The sequence below is a fragment of the Myotis davidii genome, unplaced genomic scaffold (genome assembly GCF_000327345.1).
Source record: "Myotis davidii unplaced genomic scaffold, ASM32734v1 scaffold267, whole genome shotgun sequence".
NCBI lineage: Eukaryota > Metazoa > Chordata > Mammalia > Chiroptera > Vespertilionidae > Myotis > Myotis davidii.
The window spans coordinates 973,943-990,789 of record NW_006297747.1 but is presented as its reverse complement, the minus strand read 5'-3'; the positions used below and the strand labels follow the sequence as shown (position 1 = coordinate 990,789).

General features: G+C 44.7%; 1 protein-coding gene across 6 annotated transcripts in view; it reads left to right on the top strand.

Moving 5' to 3' along the window:
* LOC102774146 (ankyrin repeat and sterile alpha motif domain-containing protein 1B-like) overlaps window positions 1-16,847 on the top strand; it is a 71,553-nt gene that overhangs the window by 34,494 nt on the left and 20,212 nt on the right. For all 6 annotated transcript variants that reach the window (XM_006773341.2, XM_006773340.2, XM_006773339.2 and 3 more), the window contains 2 exons: window positions 10,369-10,380; window positions 11,286-11,372. In XM_006773341.2, the coding sequence (XP_006773404.1) occupies window positions 10,369-10,380; window positions 11,286-11,372 (99 nt within the window). The remainder of the gene's footprint in view (window positions 1-10,368; window positions 10,381-11,285; window positions 11,373-16,847) is intronic.

Here is a 16,847-nt window from a genome sequence, read left to right as displayed (position 1 = left end):
TAACTTTGTGAGACATTTACATGTAAAATTAAAATCTAAAAACATTAAGATATTTATTTTAATCTGAACATAGTTGTTTAGTGATGCCTTTTATGTTACTGGTTGGGTTTTCCAGCTCAATTGGTGCTCGGAGACAGTCTTCATTTCTGAAAGGATTTCTGAGAGGAAGCGTCAGCTGTGGGACCCTGAATACAATGCCCTCTAACGTCTTCTCCAGATCACAGGACCTTCCCTCCGTCACACCTCACCACCTCACACCATATAGGCAGACCTGGTTTTATTGCACTTCACAGATGTTGCTTTTTTTTCACAAATTGAAGGCAAGACCCTCCACCAACAAAAAGATCAGGATTCACTTTATTGTGGTGATCTGGAACTAACCCAAAATATCTCCAAGGTCTGCCTGTACAATATAAGGTTACTCATGCCCGTGCCCCTTAGAAAGCAGGAATTGTGGATATTGTATCCCCTGGGCCTGCTGTATAATAACTATCTTATGAGGTGGTTGTGATGGTTCAATAAAGGAATGCCTGTAAGGGGTCTCAAAACACGTTGATCTCTTCCACCAAATGTTTGAGAAACAAATACGTTGATGGATAGATTTGCTTTGGATTACTTCATATGTTTTTCTCCAACTATAATGCCAGTGTCCCAGTCATTGCTTTGGTTTTCTTTCTACACAACATATAAGGGAGTTTTCAAAACTTATTTCCAGTTGTTAGAGGCCATTGCCAAAAGGGGGAAAAATGAAGAGAAATTGTAGATACTTAGTGTATGTAATTTTGCAGTTCTATACTTTGAGGTGGTAATTTGTCCTTAAATCAATTGGGAGTTGCCTCTTTTAAATAATGTGTCCACAGAACTGAACTTTACAAAGCAGTAAGTTCATTGCTTTGGCCTTTCAGCACCTCTTTGGTATGAGTAGCTCCCACTTCTAAGATTCCAAGAGGCACAATGTTCAGTGAAAGGAGGGATTTGCTATGGCCAGAGGACGTTCTATTCCATTTTGCTTCCTGAGACTTACACATACCCCAACCCCCAGCCCTGAATTTTGCCCCAGGGCTTAATTGTCACTAATATACAGGACTCTATCACTTCCCTAATTAAATATGTTATTAGGAAACATCTGCTTCTGTAAGAGGTAGGCCATGGTATTTCATGTAATACTCTCTGAAACATGACATTCTCTGAGCCCATAGTTGATGGTTAGTGTTGTTCACAGGTATTTGTACTCAAGGAAATTTCTCTCTTAAAAAAGAAAGAAAAAGAAATACCTATTTTTAATGCAAGAAAGTAGAAATCTGCCTTCCTCGTGTAAGGAAGGAAATATTTTTAAATTATTTTAAAGTCAGGAATAAACAAATATTCCCAGTGGATTTCGGTTTTAGAACCATTATTTCCCAAAGGGCTTAGTTTTACCATAGTTCAGACTTCTTGTTGACTCTGTTCCCCTTATATGATTTTTAAACTTTCTGGAAGCAATTATAGAGGTGAATTTTCCAATATATAGATTTCCAAATAACTGTCTGTGCTGTAGTTGAAGTGTGAAGAATCTTTCTTTTCTTTTCTTTTTAAGACTTTTATACTTTCCTATGCTTATAAGGAAACTAATGGTGGAGAATGGATTGGAAAGCTTGAAAAAAAGTTAAATTTTAGAATTAAATGAAATGTTAAAGTAAGACCCCTTTTTCTTGGAGGAGATTCAAATTAAAGTTGTGTCCAGTTCTTCTGTTCTTGTACAAACCCCTCAAGTCGCTTCTATGAGGAATTGTCATTTTTAGAAATAATTTCAGGGACTACTTCTTAGGAACCAGCTGGGAAAAACTTATAAACAACGTTTTTCAAAGTCTCTGTTGCCCAAGTTTCCAGGAAGAATCAAATATTTTATCTTTCACTCTCTCCCAAATACTACACAAGTCAGGTGAATACAGATCTAAGCCCACAGATGTGTGTGTGTGTGTGTGTGTGTGTGCATTAAAATAGCACTACACATAAAGACACATCCACACTTCTAACTCTTTATTGCTGAGCTTTGGTTATGTGTACTGTTTGCTCTTCATATCCTAGTTCTTTCTTTTTTATTTTTTTTATTGCTCTTATTAATGACTTTTCTCCCATATAATTCCCACTCCTGTCTTTAATTCCCACTTGTCTTAAACTCTCTTTCTGGATGTGTTGAGTCAGTTGTCATTGGTCCAGGTGTATTGCTCTGCTGAATGTTCATTGTTGCAACTACCATTTCCCTGCCATCCTAGCTTGTAGCACAGAGATTATTCAGTTACACTCACAGATTTTTATTTGACTTCTATTTTCTTTCACCAAGTGGGTGCTGTGCTTTAGAAAGCTAAGTGAAAGCATTCATTCTCAGAATGACAGTAGTAGCTAAAATCTGTTGGTGTTCACTCATGCCAAGCACTGAATTATGTAATCCTCACAACAGCTCTATAAAGTAGATGCTCTATTAACATACCCATTTTACAGATGAAGTAACTAAGGCAGAGAGGTTAAATACCTAGCCACACAGCTCAGAAGGGGTAGAGCTTAGACGGGAATCCAAACATGCCCTCCTGATTCACTGCACTACAGTGCCTCCTGGAGGAAGGAGCTTATCACTGGGTCCCTTTTTAAATTCAAGATGATCTCACACACACACACACACACACACATTCTTTAGTTGTACTTACAAGTGATGGGTTGAAAAGTCAGTGGGGTTTTTCCCACATATATACAGTTGGCTTTTTTAACTTTAAAAAATCATAAATTTTTAAAACTTTACATTTTCTAATTACAAAATCAATACATGGTCACTATTACCCAATTTTAAAGTAGAGATACAGAAAGGAGAAATAAAAACCACTGTAAATGCACCACCGAGAGGTGGTAAACACCTTGTTCACATGTAAATCCCCAGACCAATTATTTATGCATTTGTAGGCATCACTTTTCTACAAAAAAAAAATGGAAATACTCTGTGTGTGTCGTTTTATAATCTATTTTTAAAAACAACAATATAATTTGAAATGTTTTTATTTTAGTAAATATTCATCCCCAATATTACTTGTGGTCGCTGGTCAATATTCCAGTTTATCACTGAACCAAACTTATTTAACCAGTTCTTCTCGTTAGGTCATTTCCCATTTTTTCAAATTGTAGCCAATACTGTGGGTAATGTCCCCATACCTAACTCTTTCAAAACTGGTCTGATTATGTCCTTAGAATAAGCCACTAAATGTAGAATAGCTGAGTCAGTGGGTATACACATCCTGAGACTGGGTAAGAGTTGCCAGGTTGCCTTCCAAAAAGCTTGTCCCAGTTCAGACCCCCAGAAGCAGGACCTGGAAACGTGTTGACGTTTGCTTGTCACATGTCACAGGGGCAAACACTTAATATCTCGGATGTGCTCCTGGGGAGGGAGAGCGGGGGAACTTTCATTAGAAAACTGTACATCTTCAGCATGACCCCTGGGCTTATGGGCTCTGTCTGACCGACATCTATCCTAGATGTAATTCTACAGTCTGTCTTTATGAAGAACATTTTATACTTTCAGAGCCCTTGAGAGATCGTGGCAGAATTCAATAACTCTTAATTGCTCTGAAGACCGAGAGCTGCAGTTGAGTGCTAACTAAGGGTTTTTGGAAATCACTTGTCAAGTGGAGAATAGTGTGTTTTGGTAAATTAACTTCTCTCTGACTTAATGTAGGACGCGGTTTACCTGCACAGCAGCAGAGGGCGGTTCTGACAGTGACTTCCCATCAAACTCATCAACTGCGTTTTTAGAGCAGAAGTTCTCAAAGTGTGGTCCCCAGACTAACGGCATCTGGAAAATGCGTTAGAAATACAGGATCCGCTCAGCCAGAGTGGCTCAGTTGGTTGAGAGTTGTCCCATGCACCAGGAGGTTGCTGGTTCCATTCCATGTCAGGGTTGGATTCCTGGTCAGGGTACATGCCCGGGTTGATGGTTTGATCCCCAGTAGGGGCCTTGCAGGGCACAACCAGTCAATGTTTGCATCTCTCCTTCTCTGAAATCAATAAAAGCATATTTTTAGCCCTAACTAGTTTTGCTCAGTGGGTAGAGTGTCAGCCTGTGGACTGATGGGTCTTGGTTTTATTCTGGTCAAGGGACATACCTCAGTTTCAGGCCATAGGAACCCTGATACAAAGGCTGGGCGAACACGGCCCCGGTCAGGACACATGTAGGAGGCAGCCAATCGATGTGTCTCTCTCACATCAAAGTTTGTGTCTCTCCCCCTCTCTACCACTCTAAAATTCAATGGAAAAATATTCTCAGGTGAGTATCAACAACAAAAAATACCAACTATAATAATAAAAGCATAATATACTAATTAGACCGGACGAGCTACCGGACGAAGCCGCCGCAGCAGGGGCCAAGGCAGAGGCAGCCACTGTGGCTGCAGGGGCCAAGCCCCTTGCACAAATTTCATGCATTGTTTTTTTATAAATAGACTAGAGGCCCAGTGCACAAAATTCATACACAGGTAGGGTCCCTAGGCCTGGCCGGCTATCAGGGCCGATCAGGGCCTTCCTTCCCCTGGCTGCCAGCTGGGGCCTTCCTTCCTTCTGCATCACTCCTGGTGGTCAGCACACATCATAGCAAGCGGTCGAACTCTTGGTTGGTCAAACTCCTGAGGGGGTGATTTATATATTAGCCTTTTATTATATAGGATAGATAAATAGATGAAGGAAGGAAGGAAGGAAGGAAGGAAATAAGGAAGGAAAAGAAAGGAAAGGAAAGGAAAGGAAAGGAAAGGAAAGGAAAGGAAAGGAAAGGAAAGGAAAGGAAAGGAAAGGAAAGGAAGAAAAGGAAGAAAGGAAAAAAGAAAGAGAGGGAAAGGGAAAGAATCTTGGGCCTTACCTCAGACTTACTGTCTGTCCGTTCGGGCTGCTGTAACAAAAATACCGTACACAGGGAGAAATTTACTCCCCACAGCTCTGGAGGCTGGGAAGTCCAGGGTCAGGGAGCTGGCAGATCAATGTCTGGTGAGCGCTCTCTTCCTACTTCCTAGAGAGCGGTCTTTTCACTGCATCCTCAAATGGCAGGAGCAGCAGGGGAGCTCCGTGGGGTCTCTTTCATAAGCACAGAGAATCATGAGGTCCCACCCGCATGTCTCATCACCTCCCAAAGGCCCCACCTCCCAGGACTATCACATTGGGTGTTAGAATTCAACATGAATTTTGGTGAGACAACTATTCAGCCCGTAGTCTGTTACTTACCGAGCCCTCCACAGGATTCAAAGGCACTGGAGAGATCGGGCACCACAGCCTTGGTCCGCTGGGCATCCAGTGAGGCTGCTGATAGACAGGCTGCCCTGGGAGGATCCTGCTGCCACGGTGCCTGCAAACCAGCTGCAGGAAAGGAGACGGAGGCATGGCTCTGTGCTGTGCCAGATTTGGCCCGGATGTGAGTTCCTCTGGGGGACAGCAGCCGTGTCTAAGGCCGGAGGAGCAGTTCGCATGGCTGCTTGCCCACAGTCTGTTCATGTCACATGGTCTCCCACAGGCTCTGCGTTCGCCCAGCCTCTGTATCAGAGTTCCTGTGGCCAGAAAAGCCCTTGAGAGGTCATTTAGCTGGTTTCCCAGCCAAAGGAGACTTACCCCTGAGTCATGAGTGACAGGTAAATGCCCAAACTATCTCTAAGACAGCGGCCGCCAACCAGTGGACCACTGGCGGTCCGTGAGGTCCGAAAGGTGGGCAACCGCTGCTCTAAGACCTCCCGAGGGAGAAGCTTCCCAGCTGCCCTCCCAGGAGGTCTTTCCTCATCTCAGCGCTCGCCATCAGAGCCAGATTTCTGTTGCGGAAATGAAGGCTTCTCTCCTGGAGGCTGGAAAATCACCAGATCAGTGGAGCGTTTGCCACCCCATAGGAATCTCCTGGTGTATCTTTAATCACATCTGTGGTCCTCCAAGTTCCTTCAAGCCCTCCATGCCTGGCTCGGGCACTGAGGTTCTCTAAGAGTTTGCTGAGCTCTGTGCATGGAGGAGCTGGCACTGTGGTAACGTCGGCGTCATGCTCATTACCATACATGAACTCATTTGCTCATTCATGTAACAGTCACGGATTTCAGCAGCTGGTACGTGGAACCCTAGGAAACTGCTCCAAGTTAGCCATTTTTGACCCTTAAATACGGCAGTTTTGCCTGGGCGGTATGGATCCATGGATTGAACGTCATCCCATACACCAAGAGGTCACCGGTTCAATTCAGCTTACACAAATAAATAAGGCTTGACCCTAGCCAGTTTGGCTCAGTGGATAGAGCATTGGCCTGCAGACCAAAGGGTCCTGGGTTCAATTCCAGTCAAGGGTACATACCTTGGTTGCAGGCTTCTCTCCGGCCCAGGCTCTGGTCAGGGCTCGTGCAGGAGGCAACCAATCGATGTGTTTCTCTCACATCGATGTTTCTCTCTGTCTTTCCTTCTCTCTTCCACTCTTTCTAAATCTCCATGGGAAAATATCCATTGGGTGAGGATTAACCAAAAACAAACCACACAGAAAAACACACAAATAAATAAGGCTTGGATTCTTAACATACACAGATGGGAGTGTGAACCCCCCAGCAAAGCTGCAGATAGATAGGCCCTAGAAACCAGTGTTGCCTGGCAGTGCGTGCTGTAACGTGAGCGGTGACCAGGTGCCGATGGGGATGCATGGCCACCCCCAGCACTGTCTGCCATTCACACGGGCCTGTCACAGCCTGCATCATCGGCACAGCACCCCAGCCTGCCTCCAGTGAGGAGACAGGGATTCTTGGCACCCTGGAAAGAAAAAGAAAGGGCCCTCCTTTATCTTTCCTTCTCTGTTCAGCTCTGCTGAGCAGATTACGTGGAATCTTTGTATCAGGACAGAAATCCCCGCTAATGCCTTCATTTCAGCCTGAGAGTGTGTCCTGACCCGCTGACTGCCCCATCTCTCCACTCCCTTTCACGGACATTCACTGTGTTCTTTGTCTGCTGCCACCGTTCTGAAGCGGCTCTTAATAAACTCAGCAACAAATTTTCTAGCTGCTAACGCCAGAGATTTCACCCAGGAGACCCCATAAAAGTAGCCGCTCCTCCGTGTGCCAGCCACTAAGCCAGGCTCAGATTTCTAGGCCTCTTCAGTCCTCGGGCATCAGGCACTGTTCCCACCTCCGAAGGAATCTTCTTCTTGACTACCAGCTCTCAGGCTGCTTCCAGCTCTGTTTCAGGTTCTTTCATGGATTCTTCTTCCTGCTGCAGCTGGTAAATATTCTCTTTCCTCAGGGGTGGATCTTAGACCTCCTTTTGCTCACTCCCTCGGCTCCCATCTCTTCAGCCATATCCTCTATGTGGGTGGGTTTCCAGATCTGATTCTTTTTTTATATGTTTTTATTGACTTTAGAGAGGAAGGAGAGAGAGAGAGAGAGAGAGAGAGAGAGAGAGAGAGAGAAAGAAAGAGAGAATGAGAATCAGTTGCCTTTCACATGCACCCTGACAAAGGATCAAACCTGCAACCTTAGTAAGATACGTGCCCTGACTGGGAATCGGACCGGCAACCTTTCGGTGCATGGGATAACACTCAACCAACTGAGCCACGTGGGCCAGGATCCAGATCTGATTCTGGTTTCTGATTTCTTACTGATGATCAAACTGAGCACATTCAAAAGGATTGTGTGCAAAAGCATACTCCCCTCCAGTGTTCCTTATCCCAGCGAATGGCCTCTTTACCCGTGACATCCTCTCGTTCTCTCATCTCCGGGCGGATCAGTTAGCAGATCCTCTTGATGCCTCCTCATTGGAACCGTGGCTCCCTGGCGCATTCTCCAGCGCCTCTACTTCATCCCGGCTGCTTAGGCTCTCTCGTTGGGTTTGTACCAGAGCTTCCTGCCTCCCTGCACTCAGCCTCTCCTTGTTGAGAGAGAGAGAGAAATCAGAGCTATCTCTCTGCGACACAGATTTGACTGTCTCACTCCCTCCTTAGAAGCTGCCACTGGATCCTAGCTTAGCGGAGCAGGTCACAATCTTCCAAACCTACTGCACCAGCATCATCTCCTAATGATTGCCCACACCCACCACATTCTTTCTTAGTTCCAGGCATATGTGTATGTGTATGTTGATTCTGCTGCTAAAACAGCCTCTTTTGCCACCTGGAAATTCCTGCTTGTCATACACACACACACACACACACACACACACACACACACACACACACATATATTTTATTATAGAGCTCTCTCTCTCTCTCTCTCTCTCTCTCTCTCTTATCCTTGGGTGAGGATTAAAAACATAAAGTCTCTCTTTTTTATTTAAAAAATGTATTTTTATTGATTTTAGAGAGGAAGAGAAAGGGAGAGAGAGATAGAAACATCAATGATGGGGAGGATCATTGATTGGATGCCTCCTGCACTCCCCCTACTGGAGATGGAGCCCACAACCCCAGACATGTGCCCTGACCTAGAATTGAACCTTGACCTGCTGGTTCATAGGTTTATGCTCAACCACTGAGCCATGCCAGCCCAGCTCCTATTTGTCTTTTAAGAGCCAGCTGGCAGGCAATTAGTGTTTGTTGAGTGGATGAATGAATGAATGAATGAATGTCTTGCCCCACTCTCTCATGCAAACTGAGGCTCTCCCTGCTCAGTACTCTGTTGACACTTTGTTCATATCTCTGTCACATTAGTCAATACTTGTAGCCGTTCACTCTGTCAGACCAGGCCAGGAACGTGCTGCTCTTCCTCTCCCTCTCCCAGGGCACCTTCATCCCCAGCCCTCTTTCCCACGAGCCCAGACACAGGCTCAGAATCCTTCTCAACACAGCCCTTCAGACAGCCCTCTTCAGCCAATTGCAGCTAGCACACAATCTGAGGTCTGTTTCATGTCCCCTGAAATAGATTCTGAGTTCTTCCAGAGCCCAATGAGCTGCCCAATATAACCACTAAATGAATGACAACTGGGTTTTTCTTGTTTTAATTTTTAATTTGGGAGGGGGTTTCTTAATTACTAAATAAATATTGATATTTTAACCTTATGTGGTTAAATATTGTTTCATGTTACCAATAGATCTGTTCAGGAGAATATGCCCGATATTCGAGGCAAGAGATAGGCAAGGTGTTTCGTTGCAATCCATTGTTACTCTTTGCAAAGAATTCTTCACAAACTGCACATTCAGCCCACCAAACCCCTTCCCATGCCTGCCATAGCCCTCTCTCTTTCCAGAGTTCAGCCCACCGCTTTGCCTTAAAATCAGCACACTGCACATCATTTCTCCTAGCCTGGCCTGTGATTTATCTTGCACATGCTTAAGAGTTGGTTGGATAAAGCATTAAAAAGGTAAAAATATCTAACCTCATATCCCAATTTCATAGTGTCTTTTCTTGGCAATCACAAAAGAAAATTGGTGAGTCTGGGTAATTTTAAAACTCGTTGGAAAGGCCCTCAAGCTCTGGCCTGTGTTGCTCAGTAGTAAAGCACTGGAGGGTCTCGGGTTCCATTCCTGGTCAAGGACACATACCTGGGTTGCAGGTTTGATCCCCAGCCCCGGTCGGGGTATGTGAGGGAGGCAACCATTCCATGTGTCTGTCTCACACAGATGTTTCTCTCTCTCTCCCTCTCTCTCTCTCTCTCTCTCTCTCTCTCTCTCTCTTCCTCTCTCTCCCTCTCCCTTTTCCTTGTTTTCCTTCTCCCTCCCTCCCTTCCACTCTCTCTAAAAATCAATGGGAAAAAATTTTCTTCAGTTGAGGATTAACAACAAAAAAGCCCTTCAAAAGAGCTGCTTTTTCTATACTGTATGAAACACCTAATAAATACTAAGTAGCAATCCTCTTAGAAATCCATTATCTTTATCTTTGAAATGGGTATGGTAACTATCAAAAAGATGTGTCAAAATAACTAGGACAAAATCACTTTTGAGTGGCTCAAGTGAGAGAGGCAGTATAATTATCATTATTGAGTTCAATGGCTATCATTCACACTACCCAACTAAAAGCTTCCTTTCATTCTGGTCCAGTGTCAGAATTCACAAACAGAAAATTGGAAAGTACATGTAAACGAAGAAATCAAAAAAGTTCATATTGTCTCCCAACTCCCTTAATATACACAAGACGGCTGGTAGTGGACCGCTCACAGCAGAAGGTTCCTGCATGTCAGTCCTAAGACTGTGCAATGCAGTGAACAGAATGATGAGAAAACAGAAGACACGGAGAGACGGGTCTGTAAAGCCTGCAGCATTCCTAAAATAACGGTTTCGCTGCGTCCACATAGAGCCATCAAGCCTCTTCTGTTTACTTTTTAATGAATGTATGCGGTTGGCGGATTACTGAAATGGTTTCAACTCACCTTTTTATGTGTTTTCTTTCCTGTTATGTTCCCACCTGTCTTGTCTGGAAAACGCATCAGGCTAACTGTCAGGTAGGTCCCTCTGGCTGTGGATGTGATTGTTAGGGGAGTATCCATAGCGGGGAAGAAGTAAACAGACTGTCAGTGACCTGTGATGAGTGGTACAACTAAACGGAAGAGGCACATACTAAATTACGCAGAAACTTCTTGCAGATGCATGAAGCTGCAAGCTGCACACTCTAAGTGTGTTTAGCCAGTGTGAGCATCTACCATGAGAACTTGGCCTAAGAGAACGGAGTAGCGCTGAATGACAAAGTAGGTTACCTGGACCGGCAGGTTTTGCTGTGGCTCCGAGCACAGGCTGCACCCAGACTGCTTAGTTGTCACAGGCGGCATTACATCCTGTGTGGCCACGGTGATTCCGCTATAAATACACTATCAGCTGTCACAGATTTGGCCAGGCTCAAGAAAAATGCATAGCGATGTATTTTACATCCCTTTTGTAAGTGCGTATTTAGACAGACCTTGCGCCCTGAAGAAAGAGAGTGACTAGGAAAAAAGGAGAGGTGGTATATATTTTATTCATGCTAACCTCACCCTTGGAGTTAAACCCGACATGGTCTAATTCGAGTCAGAAGAATCGTCACTTGCAATCACCGTGGGAGGCAGTGCCATGCATTTCTCCTTTAGGTGGGGGGTGGAGGGGAGTGAGTGTCCCTTCGTCCATGTGACGCAGCAGAGCAAGCTCCTTCCAGAGCCTCAAGTGCGAGACAAACTCTGTATAAGCCCAAACCATAGCTAAGCCCAGGAGAAGGGAGACGTAACATTTACATGAGAGTGCGTTTGGTGCATGCGTGTGTGTGTGTGTGTGTGTGTGTGTGTGTAGAGCTCATTTTTATCTTTCAAGAGAAAAAATTATGTGCTACAGTTGCCATGCAACACAAACTGCTCTAACAGCTCTCTAATTTTAATTTCAGAAGTCCACCGAGCAAATGAAGAAGGTCCCTACTATTATTCTTTCAGTCTCATATAAAGGAGTCAAATTTATTGATGCAACAAATAAGGTGGGTACTGCACTTCTCTGTGGCTTAGATATCAGACACAGTCCTGAGTATGTGATCTAACATCCTTCGCTTCCCATCATGACCAACATGCCCCCGAACTTCATGCTCCCTAAACACAACTGCAGACACACTCACACGTGTCTACAGAAGGGCACATTTCAGTTTGCGGACTTGTCCTAGGATTCCTATACATACTCTGCTTTCACGTGCCTATGGAGCCTTCTCTAATAGATTGTGGCCACTTACTATCTGGCTTGTCCCTTTGGATTTAGAGAACATTAGAACAGAAAAAAATGATGTATAGAATGAAGATGAAGCAATGTCATCCTCTTAGACATATGTCTTTCCATTTCTCTAGAGACATATGTCCTCTCATTTGATGCATGTAATGAATACCTCACCAAGGAACACATTTTCTGACTTTGATATTTTATAAATGTGTTTAATTCTCAGCTGCGGAGATGGAAAAGAGAATTTCAGCTGTATTGTTTTCTTTATTTAATATTATTATTTTTTATTTCAGAGAGGAAGGGAGAGGGAGAGAAACATCAATAATGAGAGAGAATCATTGATCAGCTGCCTCCTGCAGGCCTCACACTGTGGAAACTTAATCGGAAACCCGGGCATATGCCCTGACTTGGAATTGAACCATGACCTCCTGGTTCATCGGTCAAAGCTCAACAATTGAGCCCCGCCGGCTGGGCTGTGTTGTTTTCTTAAGAGACACAATCAGAAAAAAAAGCCAGACTGTGCTGGGCTCTGCTGGGACTTTGTACTCCCAGTGGGAAGAGTTGGGAGCCTTAGGTTGAGTGTGGACAGCTGGGTTGCATTTTACTTAAAAGGTGTTCTGCAGTTCCTTTCTTGGCGAAGATGACAGCGCCAGAAAGCGTGGGTGTGAACACTGTCATTCTCCCTAAACGCAAAGTTGACTGGCTCCTTCTCACAAAACCCCCAATGTCCATGTGTTTTATTTCTACACCTTCCAACTGATGAAGTATAGAAGGAGGGGGAATGAGGTGATCACCACTGGTGAATACCATTTATTTTCTGGACTTCCCCACCCAGACCTCCCCGCTGGGAGCTGAAAGTCATGGAGCAGGTGAATGTAAGGGTACCTTAGGGCCAGGGCAGCCAGATTCAGATACCAGGGGAAGTCCCATGGGCAGTGACCCTTGGGTGTCTACACTAAACCTGAGCATCTGTATCAACCAATTCGAAGTTTTCTTGATTTTTTCTGTAATGAAGGAGATTGCCACATTAGCAGTCAGATATGCCCAAGCCCCTCAAATCTACTTAAGGAAACAACCTCCCAGGTTTAGAAACAGTTCTGAAAACCAAGCAGAAAGCTTATAACCCGGCATGATCATGCTGGCTGACAATCTCCAAGTCAATACGTGGAATGTTAGTTTCAACTCTGCAATGTGTTAGTGACAGTCACTGTTGGCCAGATTACAATTGTGGAGACTTAATCAGAAAAATCCCAATTGATTTGCTTTTTTATTTCTAGGAAACGTTTTTACTGGAGCATAAACTTGTGTCATCCCTTAAATGATAGTCAGTTGATTTTAAAAGTTCCCAAACTCACTGAAGATATCATTGCTACCACTATGTCTAAATTTCAAGAACGGCTTTGGCATTTGGAGTTTTTTCTAACCTGGAGCAACTCTCCACCCCATTTGCATTTGAAAAACCATGAATAGCAATATATTTTCAGTGTGTGAGTTTGACACTGGCTTCGATGAACAACCTTAGCAAGCTTCAACCACCAATGATTAGATAGATCTCTCCTCACAGATGACTACTCTTTGGAAGTATATGCACCAAGAAAAGAAAGTAATATATACTACTGTTAAAAAAAAAAAAGTATAAGCACCAAAAGACATGCAAAAGGTAATTTTGGGTGAATAAAGACACTAAAGGAGACACTAAATAAATAAGTCCTCAGGGTGGTCCCCTGCATATTTTCAAATCTAGAGCAAAGGCAAAGTGCATATGCTGGTGATAGGTGGAGCCGACCTCTTTATGACTATATGACTATGTGCCTAGATTTTTCTCTTTTTTTAATATTTTCTTTATTGATTTTTAGAGGGGGGGGGAGAGGGAGAGAGAAAAAAAAACATCAATGTGATAGCAGAATATTGATAGGCTGCCTCCTACATGTACCCTTCCTTCCCCCCCCACCCCCCCCGCCCCCGGGGATCAAGCCCACAACCCCGGCATATGCCCTGACCAGGAATTGATGGACTACCTCCTGCATGCCCTCTACTGGGGATGGAGCCTATAACCTGGGCATGTGTCTTGGCTGGGGAATCAAACCAGCAACCTTTGGTACATGGGGCTGATGCCCAACCAACTGAGCTACACAGGCCAGGGCTGTGCCTGGGTTCTTCAGTAATGTGGGGACATTGACCTTAACTGGCTATCCAGGGTCCCCATCCCAGTGTCCTGCAATGTAGCTGATCTGCCCCAATCTGACAGCGGATTGGGAGAGAGCAGGGGACTCAGGACAATAGTCTAGGACCGTGGTCGGCAAACTGCAGCTCTCAAGCCACATGCGGCTCTTTGGCCCCTTGAGTGTGGCTCTTCCTAAGCCTTAGGAGTACTCTAATTAAGTTAATAACAATGTACCTACCTATATAGTTTAAGTTTAAAAAATTTGGCTCTCAAAAGAAATTTCAGTCGTTGTCCTGTTGATATTTGGCTCTGTTGACTAATGAGTTTGCCGACCACTGGTCTAGGAGTTGCTTGCTGTGTGAGGACTAAAGTAGACAGGCAGTATTTGGAGGAGTAGAAACAAGCAATGGTGCAACACCACACTGGTGGGGTTTGACTGTAGAAGGCTGAGCAACACTACCAGCAACCAGGGCTGCAGGCCTGGTCTCAGAAGTCATGGAGGACCCACAATTGAAGGACCTTGACCCCTCAGGTCGTGGCGTGGAAGGAACTGTGCTCGGACACCTAGATGCGAGCAGTGTTTGCACTGGCATCTTTGTACGACACTCTGTTCCTTAGCAAAGACCAACCTCTAATGCCCACAGCCGGGAAGGGGCAGGTACATAAACTCCAGAGTCCTGCTGTTGGTCTGTACCAGAGATTTCTCCCCAGGGGAAGTGTTATCTTGGTGAGCACTTTGATTTGAAGAGAAGGACATGGACATGTAGACATATTGGAAGACTTGGCATCTTTAGTTACTAGTGACCACTAGGCCTGTAATTAGGCTCAACCCAGTTACACCTTAACATTTATATTTGATGTTTTCGTTGACCTTTCTTCATAAGCAGCTCTCTCCTAACCACTACATCTCTTTAATCCTGCCCTGGTACAGTCGAGGGGTTGGTTCAACCTGACCTGGACAAGTAGAGTGGTTAAGGGACTGTCGAGCAATCACACAATCTATTGATCTTGGAGAAGGACTAAAACTTGACTTTCCCACCTCCTACCCCAGTGGTTCTCAACCTTGACTGCACATTAGAATCACCTGGGAATCTTTTTAAAATCCTGATTTCTGGGCCTCATCCTCCAGAAATTCTGTTTCTTTGTTATGGGGTGGGACCACAACATTAGTAACAAAGAAACAATTTCCGGAGGGTGAGGCCCAGAAATCAGGATTTTAAAAAGATTCCCAGGTGATTCTAATGTGCAGCCAAGGTTGAGAACCACTGCTTCTAGGCTCCTTAGAACATGCGTAAGTGTGGGGGCTGAGCAATGTAAGAGTTCATTTTAAACTGAGGTGTGTCACCTGTCCCTCCTCATGATGTCAGTGTTTCAGTAGTGAGATCCCAGGTCCTCACCACATTTTGGCACTGTGGATATATCAAGTTCTGCTAAAAAATACCTCCCTCGCCTGGCTGGCATGGCTCAGTGGTTGAGCGTCAACCTATGAACTAGGAGGTCAGGGTTCGATTCCGGTCAAGGGCACATGCCCGGGTTGTGGGCTCAATCCTCAGTAAGGGGAGTGCAGGAGGCAGCCAATCAATTATTCCCTCTCATCATTGATGTTTCTATCTCTCTCTCCCTCTCCCTCCCTCTCCGAAATCAATTTTAAAATTAAAAAAAAATACCTCCCTACACAGGCCCAGGGCCACAATGCTGCCATACACCATTGAAAATCATCAAGCACGACATCTTATCATTTGGCAAGATTCCAGAAATTTAGTGCAATAAAAACCATGGAGCACTTTTCACTGTAATGCTTTCCCAAGAAGTTGACCCACTTTATGCTGGTAAATGATCTCAAGAACACGAAATGGCCCTAACCCGTTTGGCTCAGACTGAAGGGTTGCAAGTTCGATTCCGGTCAAGGGCATGTACCTCAGTTGCAGGCTCAGTCCTTGGCCCAGTCACTGGCTGGGTTGGGGTGCAAGGGGGAGGCAACCAATCGATGTGTCTCTCACATCGATCTTTCTCTCTCTGTGTCTCTCCCCCTCCCTTCCACTCTAAAAATCAATGGGAAAAATGTCCTTGGGTGAGGATTAACCAAAAAAAAGAAACAACACAAAATGCCAATTTAGTTAACAGTTGGAGCCAAAGTTCTGTTTCCGGTAATAGTGAATCCTGGACAGATGAGACCAGATCCACCCAGACTTCCCGAGGTACTGACAGCCCCCAATTAAAATCATGGTAGAGACTCTCAGCACCTGCCTCCATCGTACCTGCAAAGGCTTTGTAGATCTTACTATTTTTAAATTCATTTTAAGACTCACTCATTCCTAATGCATATTTCTACTCGAAGAAATGCTCTCCAAATGCCAGAAGAGGCTCATGATCTCCTGTTTTGAAACCGTTTATCTTGCAATAGAATCTTACTTGTTTATGGGATTCCAATTTCAATTTGAGTTATAGTTGACAGAGCACTGCATGTAATGTCAACAGACATGGCCCCGGTGAAGGATGTCTTAATTTAATTTTCTTTTATGTGTTAATTCTATAATTGCTTCCCAGCCACGCAGCCCAGGAGAGTGAGGGACATGAAGTCCTCACTGGGGCTGCTGGCTGCTGTGGCGTTCACTGTGACGTTTGCTGCGCCAACTAGCGGTGGGGTATCTGAAGCTGGCTCGTAACCCGAATTTTAGCTCGCAACTCAAAGCAAAAATATTGGCCAAGAGACGGCTCGTATCTCGAAAAACTTGTTAGTCGGGACACTCGTAAGTCAAGGCCCCACTGTACATCTGTGTATCAAAAGAAGTTTCTAGCAGGGGTCTGCAGCCAAGGATGCTTCTTAGTCATCTTGTGCTTCAGGATAATGGTACTTACACCTTTCCTCACTCACCTTCCACCAGTGATCCTCAGAGGCAGGTTGGGATGAGGGTGCTGGCAGAGAGATGGCATAAAGAAATGCTACAGAGAGAAAAATGAAATTATGTAAACCAGTGAGAGCTGGGTAGGGATGAGGGGCATCGAAATTATTTGCAAGAGCCCAGCCAGCGTGGCTCAGTGGTTGAGTGCTGACCTATGAACCAGGAGGTCACAGTTCAA